Genomic DNA, 19766 nt, shown 5'->3' on the forward strand with positions numbered 1-19766 from the left:
TGTCTGGCTCTGGTGGTCCTCTGCTCCGCCGTGGTGGTCTTCTGCTCTGCCGTGGTGGTCTACTGTCTGACTCTGGTGGTCCTCTGCTTCGCCGTGGTGGTCTTCTGCTCTGCTGTGGTGGTCTTCTGCTCCGCCGTGGTGGTCTACTGTCTGGCTCTGGTGGTCTTCTACTCCACCGTGGGGATCTTCGGTCCCGTCTCCTCTGCTATGGTGGTCCTCAGCTCCATCTGTACTGCCGGCTCCACCCTGGCTCCCTGCTCCGCCGGCTCTGCCTCAGTCCCTGGTCTCTCCTATCCTTGGATCTGGCCCTCTGTCCCTCCCCCTGTTCCTCCACCGCCCACCTGGATTGTATAGTGTTTGGAGCGTCTGGAAGCCGCTCCTTGGGGGGGGAGGGGGGGGCTCTGTCACGAATCCTGTCCATGGACTTCCGTTCAATCACCACCAGAGGTCACCCTTTCCATTTTCATTGACTCTCGCACTTACACACTGTTGCATAGCACCCCGGACTACATATCCCATCATTCATTGCACTGATTGCACACCGCACTGATTGCACACAGCTGTTTCATATCACTCACTCACTATATAACACTCACTCAAACAACCATTCTCTGCCGAGTATTGCTTAGCCGGTTATTATTCCTAGTTTCTGTTTTCCTGCCCGTGTTTCCTTGTTTTGCCTTGCCTTGCTTGTTTTCTCAGTTTCTGATCTCTGCCTGTTTTCCTGGATTTATCCCTCTAATCGTGCCCCTGTGATTCTGTCTGCCAATCGTTGACCTACGCTAGCCCTAGGACTATTCTTGTGTTTTGCCCGCCATATACCTGTTTGCCATTGTTCGACCCTGCCTGTTATGACCACGTCTCTTAAATAAAAGCTTGCAGATGGATCCACACGTCTCACGTCACGTCAGCCCCGTAACAAATATGCTGATTTGCTGCTCGAGAAACATTTCTGATTATTATCAATGTTGAAAACAGCTGTGCTGCTTCATATTTTTGTGGAAACCGTGATATATTTTATTTTTTAGGATTCACAGATGAACAGAGTTCAAAAGAACAGCATTTATTAGAAACAGAAATCTTTCGTAACATTAGAAATGTCTTTACTGTCACTTTTGATCAATTTAATGCATCCTTGATTAACAAAGGCATTAATTTCTTTCAAAAAATAAAACAAAACTTAAGAATCTTGTCACATGGAGTGTCTGTATGCCAGATGTACATTGAATAGTGCGTGTGTAGTTCAGACAGGTGAGCTCACCTGTTGAGGAAACCCTCTCCAGCACTCTCTCTGATCCCAGAACCAGGGCGTCTATGAGGAAGAGAACACTGCGGTCACTTTCACACAACCACCATTAAAACCAAACACAGACAACAAAACTACTTCTTTTAACAACAAAAGACCCAGTCATGCAGTGAAAACCAGTCATTCAGAAAAACATTAGAACCGTGTGCATTCACAACAACAAAGCTCAAGCTTGTTCAAAAAATGCTTTAAAGCATTTAAGGCTACTGACTAAACCAGCCTTTAACTAGGGGATGACTCAAAAGACACCAACCCCAAGACACACTTGGGTTCACGAGGGAATAAAAGTTCAAATGTCGACCCACGTTAATTAAAGACGCGAATCCCGCGCTGAAAGCAAGCAGGTAGAACACAAACCTCCAGCTGGGGAATGAAAACCAGTCATTCAGAAAAACATTCACAACAACAAAGCTCAAGCTTGTTCAAAAAATGCTTTAAAGCATTTAAGGCTTCTGACTAAACCAGCCTTTAACTAGGGGATGACTCAAAAGACACCAACCCCAAGACACACTTGGGTTCACGAGGGAATAAAAGTTCAAATGTCGACCCACGTTAATTAAAGACGCGAATCCCGCGCTGAAAGCAAGCAGGTAGAACACAAACCTCCAGCTGGGGAAACAAAAGATATGAAGTTACTATGCTACGAAACACAGCTCAAAAATATCAATAAAATCTTTCCACCAAGGACAGTTTTTTTCAGAAGAACCGTGTGCATTCACAACAACAAAGCTCAAGCTTGTTCAAAAAATGCTTTAAAGCATTTAAGGCTACTGACTAAACCAGCCTTTAACTAGGGGATGACTCAAAAGACACCAACCCCAAGACACACTTGGGTTCACGAGGGAATAAAAGTTCAAATGTCGACCCACGTTAATTAAAGACGCGAATCCCGCGCTGAAAGCAAGCAGGTAGAACACAAACCTCCAGCTGGGGAAACAAAAGATATGAAGTTACTATGCTACGAAACACAGCTCAAAAATATCAATAAAATCTTTCCACCAAGGACAGTTTTTTTCAGAAAATAAGAATTGAGGTTTTTCAAATTATATGTACAGTATCAGCTTTCATGCACTTATCAAAATAACAAAAGCAGTGAAATGTCAAAAGGCATTTTTTTTATATACATATTAATGCTGAACTTCATCTAAAACTATCATTAATATAATAATATAATAACTATATAAATGTTGTATAATAATTAAAATTGAGTTATTTTATAATTAATATAATAACTACGTAAATGTTTTATAATTAAAATGGAGCTATTTTATAATTAATATAATAACTAGGTAAATGTTGTATAATAATTAAAATGGAGTTATTTTATAATTAATATAACTACGTAAATGTTTTATAATAATTCAAATGGAGTTATTTTATAATTAATATAATAACTACGTAAATGTTTTATAATAATTAAAATGGAGTTATTTTATAATTTCATTTCACAAGCTCACATTAAGTGAGAGGCTACATGAAATATTTGTTTTTACAAAAAATATTAAAAAGATTCAAGGGGATTTAAAATGGTAATAATACTTACGAGAAAAACGGACATTCACATTCATAATTAATGTAAACATTAGGATATATTTTACTCCATTTCAATATTTGCAGATATATGTGTATGGTGATGTGATAATGAAGTGATTTGATTGGTTGATTTTTAAAAAGACCTGATATAACCTAATTTGGTTCTGGAATCAAAAATATCAATAAAAACGTTCCATCATGTATATATATATATATATATATATTATTATTTTTTTAAACAAAATAAGAATGAAGGTTTTTCAAATTTCAAATATTTATATATATATATATTTGAAATAAGCTTTATGCACTTATCAAAATAAAAAAAGCAGTCAAATGTCAAAAGTTTCAGCTTTAATGACAAAAAACGCATCATTTAACTTACAATCTGCATTTAATATGCATTTGATGCAATTTACACTTTACAAAGTAAGCAAAATAAAGCTTATTTTCCACAAAATCTGTAATTGTCTGTTTGGATGCAGCAAAACGCCTACAGATGCATCTGCTCATGTTTGCATTTTCTTCTGTCACTAGCCATAATTCTGACCCTGCAATCAGGATTAGGCATCAAATAATGTCATATATGTGAAAATGGCTGAGAATTGAACAGATAGTTGTGATCTGGCTCAGATTCAGACAGGAATCGTGTGTTTGTGGTGTTTTTCTGCTGATTGAGGGAGAATACGAGACTTCTTCACTGCACAAATGCTTGTCGAAAGCAAATATGAGACAAAATGCACATATTTTGTGTGAAAGTGTGACGTGCTCCAGCAAAACAGACACTATTTTTGGAACCAGCAGCACACAATTAGTACTGGACTTCATTCAGCAGATATGATGCAGCGCCGTGTGATCAGTTATCTGTGCAGCTATGATTGTGATATTATCAAAAGCAGATACCTGAGCTGAACTTACCTGGCCTCGCAAAACTTCTTACTGTTGCTGGGTCTGTCCTGGTTTCTGCGGTAACGAAACCAGGTCTCAACTTGTCTGTGAGTCAGGTTGCACTGGTTTACCAGGCTGGAGATCTCACTCTAGATGGAATAATGCAACAGCATGAGTTATTATTTGACAATGAGCAATAATATTCCAGGTTAAATACAATAGGTATTGATGGCATCTGTGATAGTGATTACCACAGACTACTACTCACTCATGCCTGACCATGTTAAGAAAATAATCTGCCACTTTACATGTTTTTACTAGTTTCTTAACTATTCTTTTCCCAAGAATCCTCATTACGAAGACACATAAAAACACAAACACACACATTTAAAAATACAGCGAAAAATATATACACAACTGAAAAATTATATAATTAAATTATTATATCATTAAAGTAGTTAATAAAAATATTAAATTATTAAATTATTTATTAATAATTACTATAAATCTACAATAATATAAATACATTATTAATTAAATTTAAATATTATTATTACTATTATTGATCATTTAATTAAAGTATTAATTTAATCATCAAATATTTATATATTAAAAAATATATGAATGAACAATTTGTATATGAAACATATGAAACAATTGTATTAATTTATAAAAGGTGTAAAAGGTGAGCTGCATAAAAATGTTATGACTTATTTTTGACTTAGGTAACTGTTTTGTTTTGATTTCTTTTGTAAAGATTCAATGTAATAGTAAAAGTGCTGCATTGAAAGAATAAGCTTCAGCCTAAACCCTTTTCTGTTATGTTTATTCAGTTTTCATTTTAATTTGAGGTAGTTTTAGTCATTTTGTTATGTTTTGTTTGTTATATTATTTTTAAATATAATAATAATGTATTTTTATTTCAGTATAAGTTTTAATAATTGTTTTTTTTTCAACTTATACTTATTTAATTCCGTTACCAAGGCAACATTTCTGATTTTATTATGTTTTACATCTAATATTTAGCTTTATTTCGATTATTAATAGTTTTAGTTAACAATAACAACACTGTGCCAAAATATTTCTTTTTCCATTGGCCATAAATATAGAATTTAATGAATAAAATAAAAAGTTAAAATAAGCTTCTTCTTCAGCCTACACCTTTTTCAGTTATGTAAAAATTATTATGAATTATTATGGAATTGCGTATGAGAACCAAAATCTTGATACACGAGAATACCAGTAAGATTCATTACTATCTGTAAAGCCTATTTAAATCGAGCAAACTCATCCATATAAATTGTCAATTATAACCAGAAATTCATCTGCCAAGAAAAACGAGGACATTCAAATAATGAAATGAACTCCAGAAAGAGTTCAGCAGGGACACAATGGTTCCACGTCCGAAAGAAATGTCAACACTATCGGGTTCCTCACAACTCACTGTTGTGTGGCTTCCTCCTGCAGTATGAAATATACATGCATATTTCCTTTCCTTAGTGCCTTTATAGGCTTCATATGAACTGAATTAATTTCAGATGAAGTAGATTTTAGAGCTCACCTATAAAAACGGACTTTTATGTATTTGGGCTGATTGAGGCATATTAAATCATATTTTTGACTTGAATAACCAGTTCGATTAGATCACCTGTACCATTTATTCAGTGTCATCCTGCAATGCATTTTTTTTGCATTTGAATCAAGTTTCATTAATCAGGGAGCAGTAACGATCCAGAACAATTACAGACTTCTGGGTTTCCAGTATGTCTGTTAAAATCGCACTCGCTCTCTTCCCGTATGTGGTTAGACATCCACACACTCATTTGCAAAGCATTATGGGTATTTTCCAGGAGAGTAAGATGCAAAACAACGACTGTTGGAGAATGATCTCTCAGTGTATGTTTGCATAAATGTATGCAGATTCATACGTGTTTAATGTGTGTTTGTACGGGTGCAGGTGCAGGTGCAGGTGCAGGTGTGAGTTTACTTCAGGGACAAATCTGGCCCCAGATATTTGTGGATGTGTTCAAAGGGAAAAATTATTCTTAAATTCTAATAGATGGGGCCAAATGATGGGTTTTATTTTAGCATTATTTATACACTTTTATACTATTATTATATATACATAGTATAGTTGTTTATAGTATTATTATTATATTATAGTATTTATTAATATTTTTATTTATTTTTATTCAGTTTTCATTTAATTTGAGTTAGTTTTAATAATTTAATGTGCTTTTGTCAATTTTATTATTTTTATATATTTCACTGTAGCTTTTATTTATTTTTATTTCAGTTTGATTTTAATTTTAGCTAGTTTTAGTCCTTTTTTTATGTGCTTTTGTCATTTTTATTATTTTATACATTTCAATTTAGCTTTAATTTATTTCTATTTCAGTTTTAGGTTTAATAATTGCTTTTTTATTTATTTGTATCACTTCAACTTCAACTTATTTCAGTTCATTTCCAAGGCAAATTTCTAATTCTCATTAAGTTTTTCATCTAATATTTACCTTTATTTAAATTATTGAAAATTATTTTTAATAGTTTAGTTTTAGTTAACTATAACAACACTGGGCCAAAAATGTTTTTCATTTGCTGATGCCAACAAATGGCATATAATAATAATAATAATAATAATAATATATTTTAAATAAATAAATAAATATAATATAATATAATATAATATAAAACAATATATACTCAAAGTCTATGGTATGTTCTCATTAGATTGCTAGGTGTGTGTGTACTAACCTGCGTCGGCTGTCTGCTGTTTTTAGTGTAAAATGCCTCCAAATTTGGGACAGGAGTGACTTTCAAACAAACTCGATCTTTCACTCCTAAAACTCTGCTGAGAGGGAACGCCAGACGTCTGCATGAGAGAGAGAGAGAGAGAGAGAGAGAGAGAGAGAGACAGAAAATTCAGGATTCAGGACACAACATGCGTTTCATCAATGTCTTTTTGTTACTAAATGAGACCTTTATTCACAGAAAATCAGAAGAGCATGCATTGCTCACAGGTCACTCAGGAGGAGCTTGTACATTTAATGCAATTATGATTGTTGTTTAATGTGTAATATTACCTATACAAACACTCTTATTGTATATGAATATGTTTGCACTGGTTGGACTTTAATTAGACGTGGAAACATGATCCAGGATCAATCGTGGGTGAAAGGGGTTGCAGCATCAGCTGACATGACAGGCTCTTTGTGTTGCTATAGAGATCAGTTACTGTAGCAACCGACATACACACACACACACATACACACACTCACACACTCATCTCACTCACATACACACACTCACATACACACACTCTTGCACACTCACACACACTCACACAAGTGTGTGAACACACAGAAACACACACCTGCTAGTCACGCCGTCACGCACAAAGAAGTTACACCACAGCAGACGCCAAACGCACAATACTATACAAAGAGACTGATTGCATGCGTAGATACAGCAGATTCAGGTATGCATACTAAACATTCAAGCACACATGCATGAGAGAGACTAGTGGAATCAGTTAAACTAACAAACAGCTTTGTTAGCAGTACGTCCCAAAATACCACGCACTAGTTAGTGTTGCATTTTTTTTAATGGTTTTAAGCATGTGGCACAATTTTTTTTTTTTTTAAATATGCACATCTGATGGGCAAAAAAAACAACTAAATGAGGGTGCTCAACTATTAAAAACAATAAGAAAAAAGAAAGGTCGGCACACCACAGCTCCAAATATGCAAAAATGTTTATTTCATGTTCTAGCCACAGGTGACGTTTTGAGCCATTTTTAAGCATGTTGCACAAATTGTCCTGCTAACAAATTATTTTATTTTATTTTATTTAGTAATGGTGTCAGATGGCAAACCAGGGTATTTTGATATATAGTGTGATAATTCAGATCATCACAGATTCAGGTATTCAAGGACAAAACCTAAGGAAATCTAACAATACAATAATAATAATAATAATAATAATAATATATTAACTATAATTATTGTTATTATTATTCAAAATATTTTTGTTTATTATTTAAAATATAAAATCAAACAAATCAATAAAGAAATATATTGCTATTCCAATAGTAATTTTGTACTGTGAAATAAAAAATAAATTAATATTAAATTAATAATAACAACAGTGAATTTATTATTATTATTATTGTTATTATTCAGATAATATTTGTATTGTATTATTATTTTAAAATGGAACAAATCAAAGAAACATTACTCTTACAATAATAATATTGTACTGTAAAATAAAAATTGGCATTTAATAGTAACAATAATTGACATTCATTATTATTATTAGTTTTATTATTATTATTGAACATAATAATTTTATTATTTACATTTTTATTAAATAATCATTTTTATTATTTTAATTATTTAATTATTTTAAAAAATTAAACACGTCAATAGAAAATATATTTGTATTGGAATAATAATATTGTACTTTAAAATATAAAAATGTATTATTATTATTTTTAATAATAATGGGTCAAAATATGGAAATGCATAAAAATATGGGGGGGGGGAGAATCACATCCCAGCTCAAAGAATGTCCAAAAAAATGCAGTGATACTGTGGTACTTTTTCTAATTTAACTCATATTCTGTTATTAATTCAGGTCAAACCTGGTTAAATTAAATTTAAAGCCCTCAGGACTTGATAAAGTCATCAGTCACCTCTCAAAAGAATCACATCCCAGCTCAAAGAATGTCCAAAAAAATGCAGTGATACTGTGGTACTTTTTCTAATTTAACTCATATTCTGTTATTAATTCAGGTCAAACCTGGTTAAATTAAAGTTAAAGCCCTCAGGACTTGATAAAGTCATCAGTCACCTCTCAAAAGCGTAACGAAGCATGATGAATCCCAGAGCTAGAGGCAGAGCCAGGAGCAGATCCCGCGGGAGAGGACGCAGAGAGCCCTCCATCTTCTCCAGATCCTCCCAGCGGATTCCCGGAGGAAGCCAGTATTCCTGCTTCCAGAGCCACTGACTGAGCTGCTCCATCCTTCAGCCGGGGGAACTGAGGCAAAAAAATACAAATAATTATGCAGCATTTCAATTACTAGGAATGTACTCAATTAAAGGGATATTTCACCTCCAGTTGCTGGTCCCCATTGACTTTCATAGTATGAAAAAAAACACTATGCAAGTCAATGGGGACCAGCAAATAAAGGTGAACTATTCCTTTAATGGCAAAACTGAGCATAACAAACAGCACTGCGCTGATACTACGGTACAGTGATGCTTTCAGATGACTGCACCAGCGATTACCATGTTTAAGGACCACATACTGTTCCCACACTTTAGTCCTGACCAATGGATTTCCATGTCTTTCCATGACCTTTCCAAACATTCAGGATTGCTGGATAAGGATTTTTAAAAATGTTTAAATAATTTTACAGAGATTGGGGAGTATTTTCAGGCTCCAATCTTCTGAAATAATTGAATTATTATATATATTAGTATATAAATCTTTACAATAAGACCCTCAACAGGCAAACTGATGTTTCACACAGTTTTTGTTTGTATAGTCTACAGTATTTTAAATGCCGATTTTTGCATATATCAAATAGTACATAAGACCCCTAAATAATTGTGAGAGACCCCCTTCATAAATATAAAGGCAGCTGTATATTTTTATAAGTGAAAATGCATTTATACTGGGTGAGGAAATAATTAAATGTAATATTATTAAGACAATTAAATCAAATAGTTGGCTTTTATTATACAAATTTAAAAAAAAAAAAATATATATATATATATATATATTAGAAATATTATATAATATAAACCAGGGTGAAAAATATCCTCTGGAAAATATTTACATTTTTAAATGAATTTGAGATTAAGAATTCCTTAAATGTATTTTTTTCAACAAAGATTTTTACTTAAGAAAAACTGATTATTAATATGAATATTACATTTTGTGAACTGTTAATGTAAACGTAAAAACATATGTTAAAACCTATTTCAATAATATTTTAAGAGCACACATTAACTTTGACAGCCCTATAAACATTTTGCAATCAATCAATCAATCAATAAAACAATAAAATGACATTTTAACCCCAGTTTGAAAACCTCTATTAGACAATGAGATATGCTAAAGAAAACACAAACACATGTATCTGATGTACCATGAGAAAGGTCAGATATGATGGATATCTTTGCACACGTAATGTCAGTTATCTGGCACACCTGCCTGAAACTCACCTGACCGACAGATGACTGCTGATATCAGCTTAAACAAGGAGACCTTGCTTTACGAGAAATAAACACTCTTCAGCACGTTTAGAGTCACGAGACACATTCATAACATCATGCATAACAAATCAACAAATCCTGAGTCCAGGGAAATGTCTGATACCTGTTTATGTCCTCCGCTGGATGATGAGGATGATGATGATGATGGTGCGTGCAGTTCTGATCAGAGGATTTTATGCAAATTAATTCCTATGGAAATTTGCATCCAGAATCTTGAATCGCCGTGCAAAAAAAAAAAAACACGACACTAAAAAATATTAAAATAATCTTCAAGCGACATTCGCTGTAGCCTGCCCTTGGTAGCGTTGCGTTGATTTAATTTAGAATTAAATATCCAATTAAAATAAAACGGAAGAACCGAATCCTTCAGATGAATGTGGAGAATAAATACTGAGGTTCGTGATAAAAGTGAGAGACTGGTGTCTGTCTGTGGGTGTGTCGAGACGCCTATTGGTCCAGGAGATGATGCTCGGAAGTCCGAGTCGTTTAGGTGAATCGGTTCTTCTGAACGGCTCTTTGACGGCTGATTCAATTATTGTTTCATCTCACACAAACGTGCGCTAAGATAGATAGAAATGGTGTCGGTTTTTTAGTGTTTGGTTGTAATTAGGTTTGTCGTTATGTCATATAAAACATTGTTTTTTTAATCTCAATTTAGGTTGATTGTTTTTATACAAGAAAAAATACATACGGGATTCACATCCACTAAATATAGTCTTTGCGTCATACAGCTTGTTCATATTGTTAACCAGTAGCAATAATTAAGCTTATTTATAATAAATTCATAATCTGAAAAAGATCTAATGATAACTAACGAGTTCGTTTCTGAGGGGCGCAATTTGCGATTCATTTCAACCGATGCTTTAAAAGGAACCGGTTCTCTTGCGAATCGGACAAAGCTTTCCATCAACTGTATTAAATACAGTACAAATAGACATAATTCTTATATAAATTCTATAAGAAAAGAAGCAAACTTATCTGTTAGTATTCTGTTTCCACTCCCTTTAAACTGATTTGATGAGTTTTCCATGAAAGTACAGCGCCGCAGCTAAGAATACACAAGATTTTATAACAGTCAGCATAAACAAAACAAATATGATTTTTTTTAAAACTGTGGTAGTAGCATGTTTTGGACATGATATATTAGAACAGACAGCATAAACAAGACAAATCTAACAAACATAATCAAAAACTGTGGCATTAGCATGTTTTTTCATATGACACATTAAAACAGACGAGACAAATATAACAAAAACTGTGGTTTTAGCGTGTTTTGGACACGATACAGGCTATTAGGAAAAGATAAACAAGATCTAACAATCAAAATTCACAGTTTTTTTTCATGTCCAAAACATGCTAATACAAGAGTGTTTGATTATATTTGTTAAATTTGTCTTGTTTATGCTAATATATCATGTCCAAAGACATACTAATATCACAGTTAGCATTAAACCAGCAAAGGACCAGCTTAAACCAGCAAAGGGCCAGCTTAAACCAGCAAAGGACCAGCTTAAACCAGCAAAGGACCAGCATAAACCAGCAAAGGACCAACTTAAACCAGCAAAGGACCAGCATAAACCAGCATCCCAGTGGCAAAACATACCTAACCAGCAAATGTTGGTTTTTTCAACAGGGCATGAGACAGCATAACAGTCATCAGCATAAACAAGACAAACTTTAAAAAAAAAAAAAACTGTGGTATTAGCATGTTTTTGGACATGAGTAGAGCAGCCAACAGCATAAACAAGACAACTATAACAAACAATGAAAAAAACTGTGGTGTTAGTATGTTTTTGGACAATATAGGCTATAGTAACACCTTAGAATAGCTTGTAAATACCATGGTATAAATATGTTAACTGCACAGTACCATGGTATACAGGGCTCTAAAGTGAAGACAAAAGGAAGGGACAATTATAGGGGCCTAGATCCCATGCCCTAGTTTTTGTCTAACAGACGTCCCCTCTGGGTAAATTCACCCCTAATAAATTATTGCATCAGTCTGTGGGGTTGAGTTCCATTCCTTTACATGTTCCCGTTCTATTGAGTAATATAAGCCCGAACTGTATGCTCACATTGCTGAACATGACACATGCAGTAGAAAGTATTAGAGTATCAGATAATGGAGGAGGTTCACATGATGAGAGTGTGATAAGATGCAGACAGTCCATCGATGCAATCACACTTTCACCTCTGATCACATGCCCAGCATGCCTCGCATTACGGATGACACTCACTTAACGCAGGGCAAGTGTCAGGGTTAGTGTTGTTGACATGACATTTTCCTGCAGTTACATGCATCATTCCATGCGTGACACCTGCTCTGATCATTAACACATCTAGGAAACTCACATTTTAAATCATTTCACTGCGTTGGTTTGAGTGAATGTTCATTTGGGCATTTTCCCCAGTAGCTACTGCACTAACCCAGCTAACTTTCACTAACGTTTTTTAAAAGTTATATGAATGTTAGGACAAAATGTTCTTAAAGTCATGTTTACGGAATGTTCTTATGGCATTCCCATAACACTGAGGAAAAAACATTCTGAGATCAACATTCTCAGAACGTCCTTATGAAGTTATTTGTACTTGACGGACATTGTGAAACATTTTTGTAACCTTCAAAGACAAGACAAGAAAACTGGATGTTTCAATGTTTTAGAAACAAACGTTTTTTAATAACCTAAATTAGGAAATTCTACAAAGAAAAATGACAGTTTATTAAAAAATGCTCTCAAGTGTTTCTTCATCTTTATTTTTCAAACAAAACATCATTTTTTTTTAGGAATACTGGTGAACAATTACTAATAATATGGCAGAAACAGTAGAAGTATATAATTCTCCCAATTCAGCCAATCCTTTGTTTTTCTTCATCAAGTCACAAAAATGTCTGTTCATATATTAATGTAAATTCATGATTTAAGACGATACCTACAGAGTTAAACCATGTTTGTTTTAAGATGAAGCAACAAATCACATTTATGGTGAAGAGTAAATAATATTCTGCTTTGTATGAATTTAAAAACTTAATATTCAACACAACAGCCCATAAATCATACTGCAATCTATATGAAAAAGAAGTGTGCTTAATTGTATCGAATACACACTGGTGTGCTTCAAATCTTAAAAGTACAGTATATTTAAAAAAAAAACTGTACTTGCAGATAATACAATATTAATGAAATAAAAGACCACTTAAGTGTACTTAAAAAGAGACACTTTTATGACTATGTTTAAAAAGAGCAATTTGTAGTTCTGTCAAATAAAAGTTTGACCAACATACTAAAGCACATGTAAACTATAGTGTGTTTGAGAATATACTTAATATACTTTAAATGTACTAAACTGCAAATTCATCACTATGAAAGTGCAATTACATAATGACAAACATATTTTAATAGAAATTACATTAAAGTATATTTTAGTTTACCATATGCTGAAATTGAAATTATATGTAAAGATGTGTATGCTTAAGTGGGTCAATAGCCTACGTTCAGCTGATTGTATTCAATATAAAGTGAATCTATAATATGTTTTCATTTAATTGTCATTTTGTTACAATATAAATGTCTGTACATCAGCTAAATCATATTCTAACATGATGCTTCATGTGTCTGCTGTAGCTGCAGGATGAACTTGTGTCGCTGCTCTCCTGTCAGATTCCTGTGTTTTGTTCTGGTGAAGTGAAGCTGAACTCTTTTGTGTGTCTGGAGCTCTTGCTAATGAGACGGAGGCTGAACTGAAACGTTGTTTACTGGTTCTCTCCAAAATCCACTTCAAATCCAGCCTTACTACTTGTTTCTTTAGGAGCGCTTTTAAACAGTTTCTTCCTCTTTTGAACCTTAAAAAGTTCATTATTATTATTTGATTATGATGATTCATCTCATCTTTGTTGTTAGGAGCAGCTGTCAGAATATGAAGCTCATACATTGAAGCATATAACTGTGGATGTCAGGATATGAAGAGATTATTGTTATTATTGTTAGACATGATGAATTTCAGCAGGATGGAAGATTAGGTGGATTTTTCAAAATGATTATATAATAATTATGATTATTACTACTACTACTACTACTAATATTAAAAAAAAATTTAAATGTAAAAATCATATACATATATATATTTTTTTTAATATAAGAAAAGTTTCTTAATTAGCATAAAAAGTTACTAGTTTCTTAAAGTATCACCAAATGGTGTTTGTATGAATGATTTTTCCCAAACGTTTTAGTTCGAAAACATAATTTCTATAGTATTTTCTACAATGTAATACAAACAATATCTTACTGTAGTGAGTGCAAATACAGTATGCTGCATACATTTAGTCCTTGCACCTTTTGCACTGCACATTATTCGGCTGTCATAGTCATTTTTACCAGTAGATGGCGCCAGAGGCAAGGAATTGGTTAAGAATGGCTTGCATTACTTGGATCAGTCAGTGTTTTATATATTTATTTATATTTTGATGGATCTCACACCTACTGATGCATATTTTGCACAAAGTTTTGCAACTTTTGTATTTGTATTTTGCTGTCTGGGGGTTATGCAATTTCTGGGAATGTTAAATTCCACATAAAAACAAGCTCTGGTTGATCTCCACTGTGTTATTTAGCTAGAAGTTGCAATGCTCTTAAAGGGTTTGTTCACCCAAAAATCTAAATTCTGTCATTAATTACTCACTCTCGTGTTGTTCGAAACCCGTAAGTCCTTCGTTCGTCTTCGGAACACAATTTAAGATATTTTTGATGAAATCTGAGGGCTCTCTGACCCTCCCATAGACAGCAAGGTAACTACCACGTTCAAGGTCCAGAAAAGTACCACGATGATCGACAAAGTAGTCCGTGTGACATCAGTGGTTCAACTGTAAAGTTATGAAGCTACGAGAATACTTTTTTGCTCAAAGAAAACAAAAATAACGACTTTATTCCACTGTCGTGAAAGCGCGTCCACAAGTGGCGCAGTAGAGATGAAAATGTGGAATAAAGTCGTTATTTTTGTTTTCTTTGAGCAAAAAAGTATTCTCGTAGCTTCGTAACAGACTGATGATGTTGAGGGACTTTGTGCTGCATGTGGGCTGTCCGGAGATGTGCCTGATCAGTCGTGAAAGAGCAACATAATACAGCTGAGACAGAAAGTCATTTATTGAGCAAATATTTCTTTGCTAAAACCAATACAGAGTAAGAAACATTTCCAGAGAAATCCCTGTTTGTACACAGTTTTGCCCTCTCAAAATGATAAAACGCAGCTGCTAATCCCAAACCGACTGTCAACAACATACAGACAGACAATAAAGTTTCTGATACAAAAATAAATCAAGGCACATTTGCTCAAGTTATCACTGACAAAAGTGGACAAATGCATAATGCAAAACATTTAAGAATACTATTAATAAAAAACATCCAACCAATTCACATGCACAGTACAGATAATTAGAAATGCAGTCACAATAAAACATATGGAAGTTTGTAAAAGTCTGTCACAACTTTTCTGTGGGAAATTAATACAGATCATGGCCTGATTTTTTCTCTTAATTGCCTGAAGTAGACATTTACAGTGGGTACGGAAAGTATTCAGACCCCCTTAAATTTTTCACTCTTTGTTATATTGCAGCCATCTGCTAACAAATGCTGCAACTGAATTTAATGTAATCATATTTTCATGCCAAAATCCAAAGGAAATAAATGTTGCAAACAGACACTGAACTGTTTTCAGTAGTCCATTAAGCACAATCAAGCAAATTACTAAAATAATTTTTTTTTTTGCATACATTAGGCCATAACTGTCAGATAGATATTTAACAATTTAATTAAAACATTATTTTGTGCATTCCAGTTATGAACATTTTGGGGCAGAAATGTTATGAAAATACTGAAAAATATGATATTAAAATAAAATAAAAAATAATTAATGTTTATTACATTTATTTAATTTTCATTAAATAAATGTAATAAAAATAAATAAAATTATATACTGTATATATATATGTTCTTGACAGGTTTTGTGAGATTCACTATTGGACTTTTAGCTCAATACAGATTAGATTAGATATTTAACAATTTAATTAAAATATTATTTTGTGCATTCCAGTTATGAACATTTTGGGGCAGAAATGTTATGAAAATACTGAAAAATATTATATTAAAATACAAAATATTATATTTTTATAATTATATAATTATAGGATATAATTTTTTATTATTATAATAAAATAATTTTTATAATAATTTTTAAAACCTTTTTTATTTGGAGGTTAAATATGTCCCTGACAGGTTTTGTGAGACTGTTGTACTTCTAGCTCTCAAACAAACAGACAGACAGTTTGTAATTGTGCAGCTAGACCAGCGCGTATTTGAACTGTCCCCTCTCCAATCCGTCTTTAGGATCAGACCACGATGAGGACGGCATGCTGCTGTAACGGGTCCAGGAGAATCCGGAAACACCGCACCAGCAGGAACACCAAAAACAGCAGCAGGAGCCCCATGAAACAAAGCGCCGCGATCTGCTCTGTGTCCGGTGCCAGCAGAAGCCCCACCGTGGCCCCGGGGCCCGAGACATGAGTCAGAGACTGCAGCTCGTATGCCATCAGAGGGCTTTCACTCATCTCCTCAGTTCAGAGATGAAGTGAGTCCGGTTTCTGAGGACCAGAGGATCCTGGTTTAAAGGATTAAAATCTCAATGGTTTCTCTTATATAGTAATGATATTAAACGGAGAGCAAATGGAGACACCTCCTGACAGGGTTATTATAGTTAACTAAAACTAAAATCATAAAAACATTTATTTTACTTAAAATAACATAACATTTTATTGAAAAAAAATAAAATATAAAAAACCTTGAACTTATCTCAGCTAGTTGCCAAATCAACATTTCTCACTTAATTGAACTTTATATACTAAAATAACTAAACTTAAATATTTAATTCACTTTAAATCCATAAAAACGTGCTCATTATTTAAAATAAATTTAATTGAAATAAAATATAAAAACATTCTTATTTTAATTCAGCTAGTTGCCAAAACAACATTTCTTATTTAATTTAACTTTATGATTTCTGCCGCTCCAAATGCGCCTCCTGCTGGCAGAGAATGAATGTGCATTTTTAATAAGCCCATCTGCTGGTTTTGTTCAGACCAATGTGAAAATCAACCCATGTTTTTACGAGGCAAGCACGCAGTTGTAAATGTGAACCGGTGGATAGACTTCTAAAAATCTAAAAGACAAGATATATATTTATATGCTTTTAAATTAATATAATATTATATACATGTTTCACTCATCCCTTTTCTTAAAAATGGTTTAAAGGCTAAAATGTGACGTTTATCATTTTATAACACTTTTTGTTTTGTGAAAACCTGTATCTGAACTGTAAGTCATGTACTTTTATGGTTTAATGTTACCCTGACCCACTCATATGGCCTATTAATTTTATTTGTGCAGATCCTCAGGGTAATAAAAAGCCTTACATTTTAAAAACTCCTGCAGGTACCTTGTAAATAGTGAAATAAAATCCCCTGCTAGATATTGTGTTTTGAAAATGTTTTTGATTGATGTTTCGACTCCTATCCAATTTTCTACATTTAAAAAATGTCTTTTTATGCAGGCTACTTAAATTCATTTTGTTCTAGCCAAATCTGCCTGCCAGAAGGGCTTCCAGGCATTTTGAAATGTGAGCCCTGTACTGCATGACAACTATTGTCTATTGTTATTTCTCCTTTTGGGAGAAAAATCTGAGACAAAGTTGATGCTTGAATTTAATATTTGCTCTTGCATTGAAAGAGCAATAATATTTCCTCTAGAATAACCTGCCCATGTAAGCATGCCATCAGCAGTTACTTTACCTCACAAGTAGATGCAATGAGAAATCAGACCGATGCAACAGGATCGCCATACACAGAACGGCCGAAGCTCAATTATCAGAGGCTACAGTCTGCAGACTATATCCAGTCCTGTCCACATCATCAAGTGAAAACATTGTGGATCAATAACGACCACATTAAAGAGAAATAAATCAGGTCACCTCTTCAGCAGGGCATGAAAAGAGCAGATCCGTGAGGAATATTAAAGTGAACCGCTCTAGTAAAACTTCATTTCAAGGCCTGGTCGACAGCTCAGCACTCCGATGGGATGGTTTTCCCAGCGTTTTGCTCCATGTTCATCCACAGTAAATACAGGCTCTGACCCCCTCTGACTTTATTAGGATGGGATTTGTGTGCTGACAGCTGATTCCTGTCCCAAAGACAGCGGAGTAAATAATAACTAAAGGATTAAGGACAGGTCAAAGGACATCTATCTGTACAAATTTAGAAAAGAGGTCAGATAGAAACAACTTCAATAGAGGCACATCAAAAGGACCATGAGGCTGATATATAACATGATACTAAGGATATTATACTATATCAAAAATATTATTTAGTGGCAGAATCAATCTAACTATATTAACCTGACTAGCTTAATTAAATTGTTCTTAAGGTTCTGGGCAGGTAGAAATACTTAAGGTAATTGTCACGGACTGCTGCTACTGTGTAGGAACGAGGAGATGAAGGAGCGAGGAGACATCGGAGAACATAGAAAACAGGATTTATTAACTCACACGTAGTACAGGAACCGACGGACGCTTAATACCAGACAGAGAAACTCAAAATAGGACTCACTATAAATACACAGGACTTGACGAGGGGATGACGAGACACACCTGGAACTAATGAAACACAATAATCATGACAGGAGCGGGAAGGACCAAATAAGGGCGAGGAAGGCACATGCGGAGCAAAACACACACAAAACAAGGAACAGAGTCTGACATAACTCCCCCCTCCTGGTAGGCGCGTCCCGCGCCATACAACATCCAACTGGGAGTGGGGTGGAGCGCTATGGAGGCCTCTAGGAGCAGGGTTCCAGGACAGAAGGCCTCCAGGGCGGCGCCCGTTCCAGGACCCATGGCGGATCTGGCAGACTAGGAAGCCATGGCGGAGCCGCCTCCAAGGCCGCGGCCCCAGCCCCTGCCCCGGCCTCTACGGCTGGAGCCCATGTTCATCCACAGTATATACTTGGGGAAGATTACGAGCTCTGAGGCCCTCCGTGGGCCAGACATAGGAACATGAACCCTCCGTGGGCTAAACTCAGGGACAGGAGCCCTTACTGGAAAATGGGAAATGTGTCATACAAAATATGTAACTCTTATTTTCAGCTAATAATGATATGTATAAAAATACACACATAAAACGTGTGACAATTTGCCCCAGTCTTTACTGCTGTCAGATATGCATTTTTTTGCATTGCATTTCACACATCATCATCACATAATATCATATGTCAATCTTGTTTTAAGGATGTTTAGGTTTCTTTTTTTACTGGAAAACTAGACAAAAATACTTTTTAAAAAATAGGCTGTATAGGCAGTCCAGTGAGGGTCTCCAGAAGTATTTTGTAAAATGGATATTACTAGCTGTACACATTAAGAAAAGAAGAAAAAAAAACATAAATCAGTTAAATTATTTAATTATATATAAACACTCTTTGCATTAGACTGTAAACTACTAATCTAAAATCTGCCTAGAAATGACTGACACCGATGTAGCTTACACTGTTGATTTCAGTCATGATAATTGTCTGGATTTTGCTGTGCATGGATGAATCTCCCGTCTGATGTTATTTCTGAGCAATAATTCAGGTATTGTGTGTGTGTTCCTCCGGGAGCTGTGCTGTGGTCATATGGAAAACACAAAGGATCTGCTGTCATAAGTTTTTTTAGCTCAGAGTGAA

General features: G+C 34.3%; 1 protein-coding gene and 1 pseudogene across 2 annotated transcripts in view; both read right to left on the reverse strand.

The window, feature by feature from the left end:
• The window catches only part of LOC107596256 (ceramide synthase 2-like), a 19921-nt gene extending 9521 nt beyond the window's left edge, over positions 1 to 10400 (reverse strand). Inside the window, exons 1-6 of one of the 2 annotated variants that reach the window (XM_016286948.1) lie at positions 10112 to 10400; positions 8579 to 8764; positions 6482 to 6599; positions 3758 to 3876; positions 2176 to 2233; positions 1262 to 1312 (exon numbers count right to left, since the gene is read on the reverse strand). In XM_016286948.1, the coding sequence (XP_016142434.1) occupies positions 1262 to 1312; positions 2176 to 2233; positions 3758 to 3876; positions 6482 to 6599; positions 8579 to 8748 (516 nt within the window). In that variant the 5' untranslated portion in view covers positions 8749 to 8764; positions 10112 to 10400. Of the gene's footprint in view, positions 1 to 1261; positions 1313 to 2175; positions 2234 to 3757; positions 3877 to 6481; positions 6600 to 8578; positions 8765 to 9957; positions 10029 to 10111 lie in introns of those variants that run through there. The other variant, XM_016286949.1, reaches the window with a different exon arrangement.
• Positions 10401 to 16338: 5938 nt separating this feature from the next.
• On the reverse strand, positions 16339 to 16606 carry LOC107596299 (cortexin-2-like; annotated as a pseudogene).
• Positions 16607 to 19766: the final 3160 nt, after the last annotated feature.

Source organism: Sinocyclocheilus grahami, unplaced genomic scaffold (genome assembly GCF_001515645.1).
Source record: "Sinocyclocheilus grahami isolate Dianchi unplaced genomic scaffold, SAMN03320097.WGS_v1.1 scaffold216.1, whole genome shotgun sequence".
Taxonomy (NCBI): domain Eukaryota; kingdom Metazoa; phylum Chordata; class Actinopteri; order Cypriniformes; family Cyprinidae; genus Sinocyclocheilus; species Sinocyclocheilus grahami.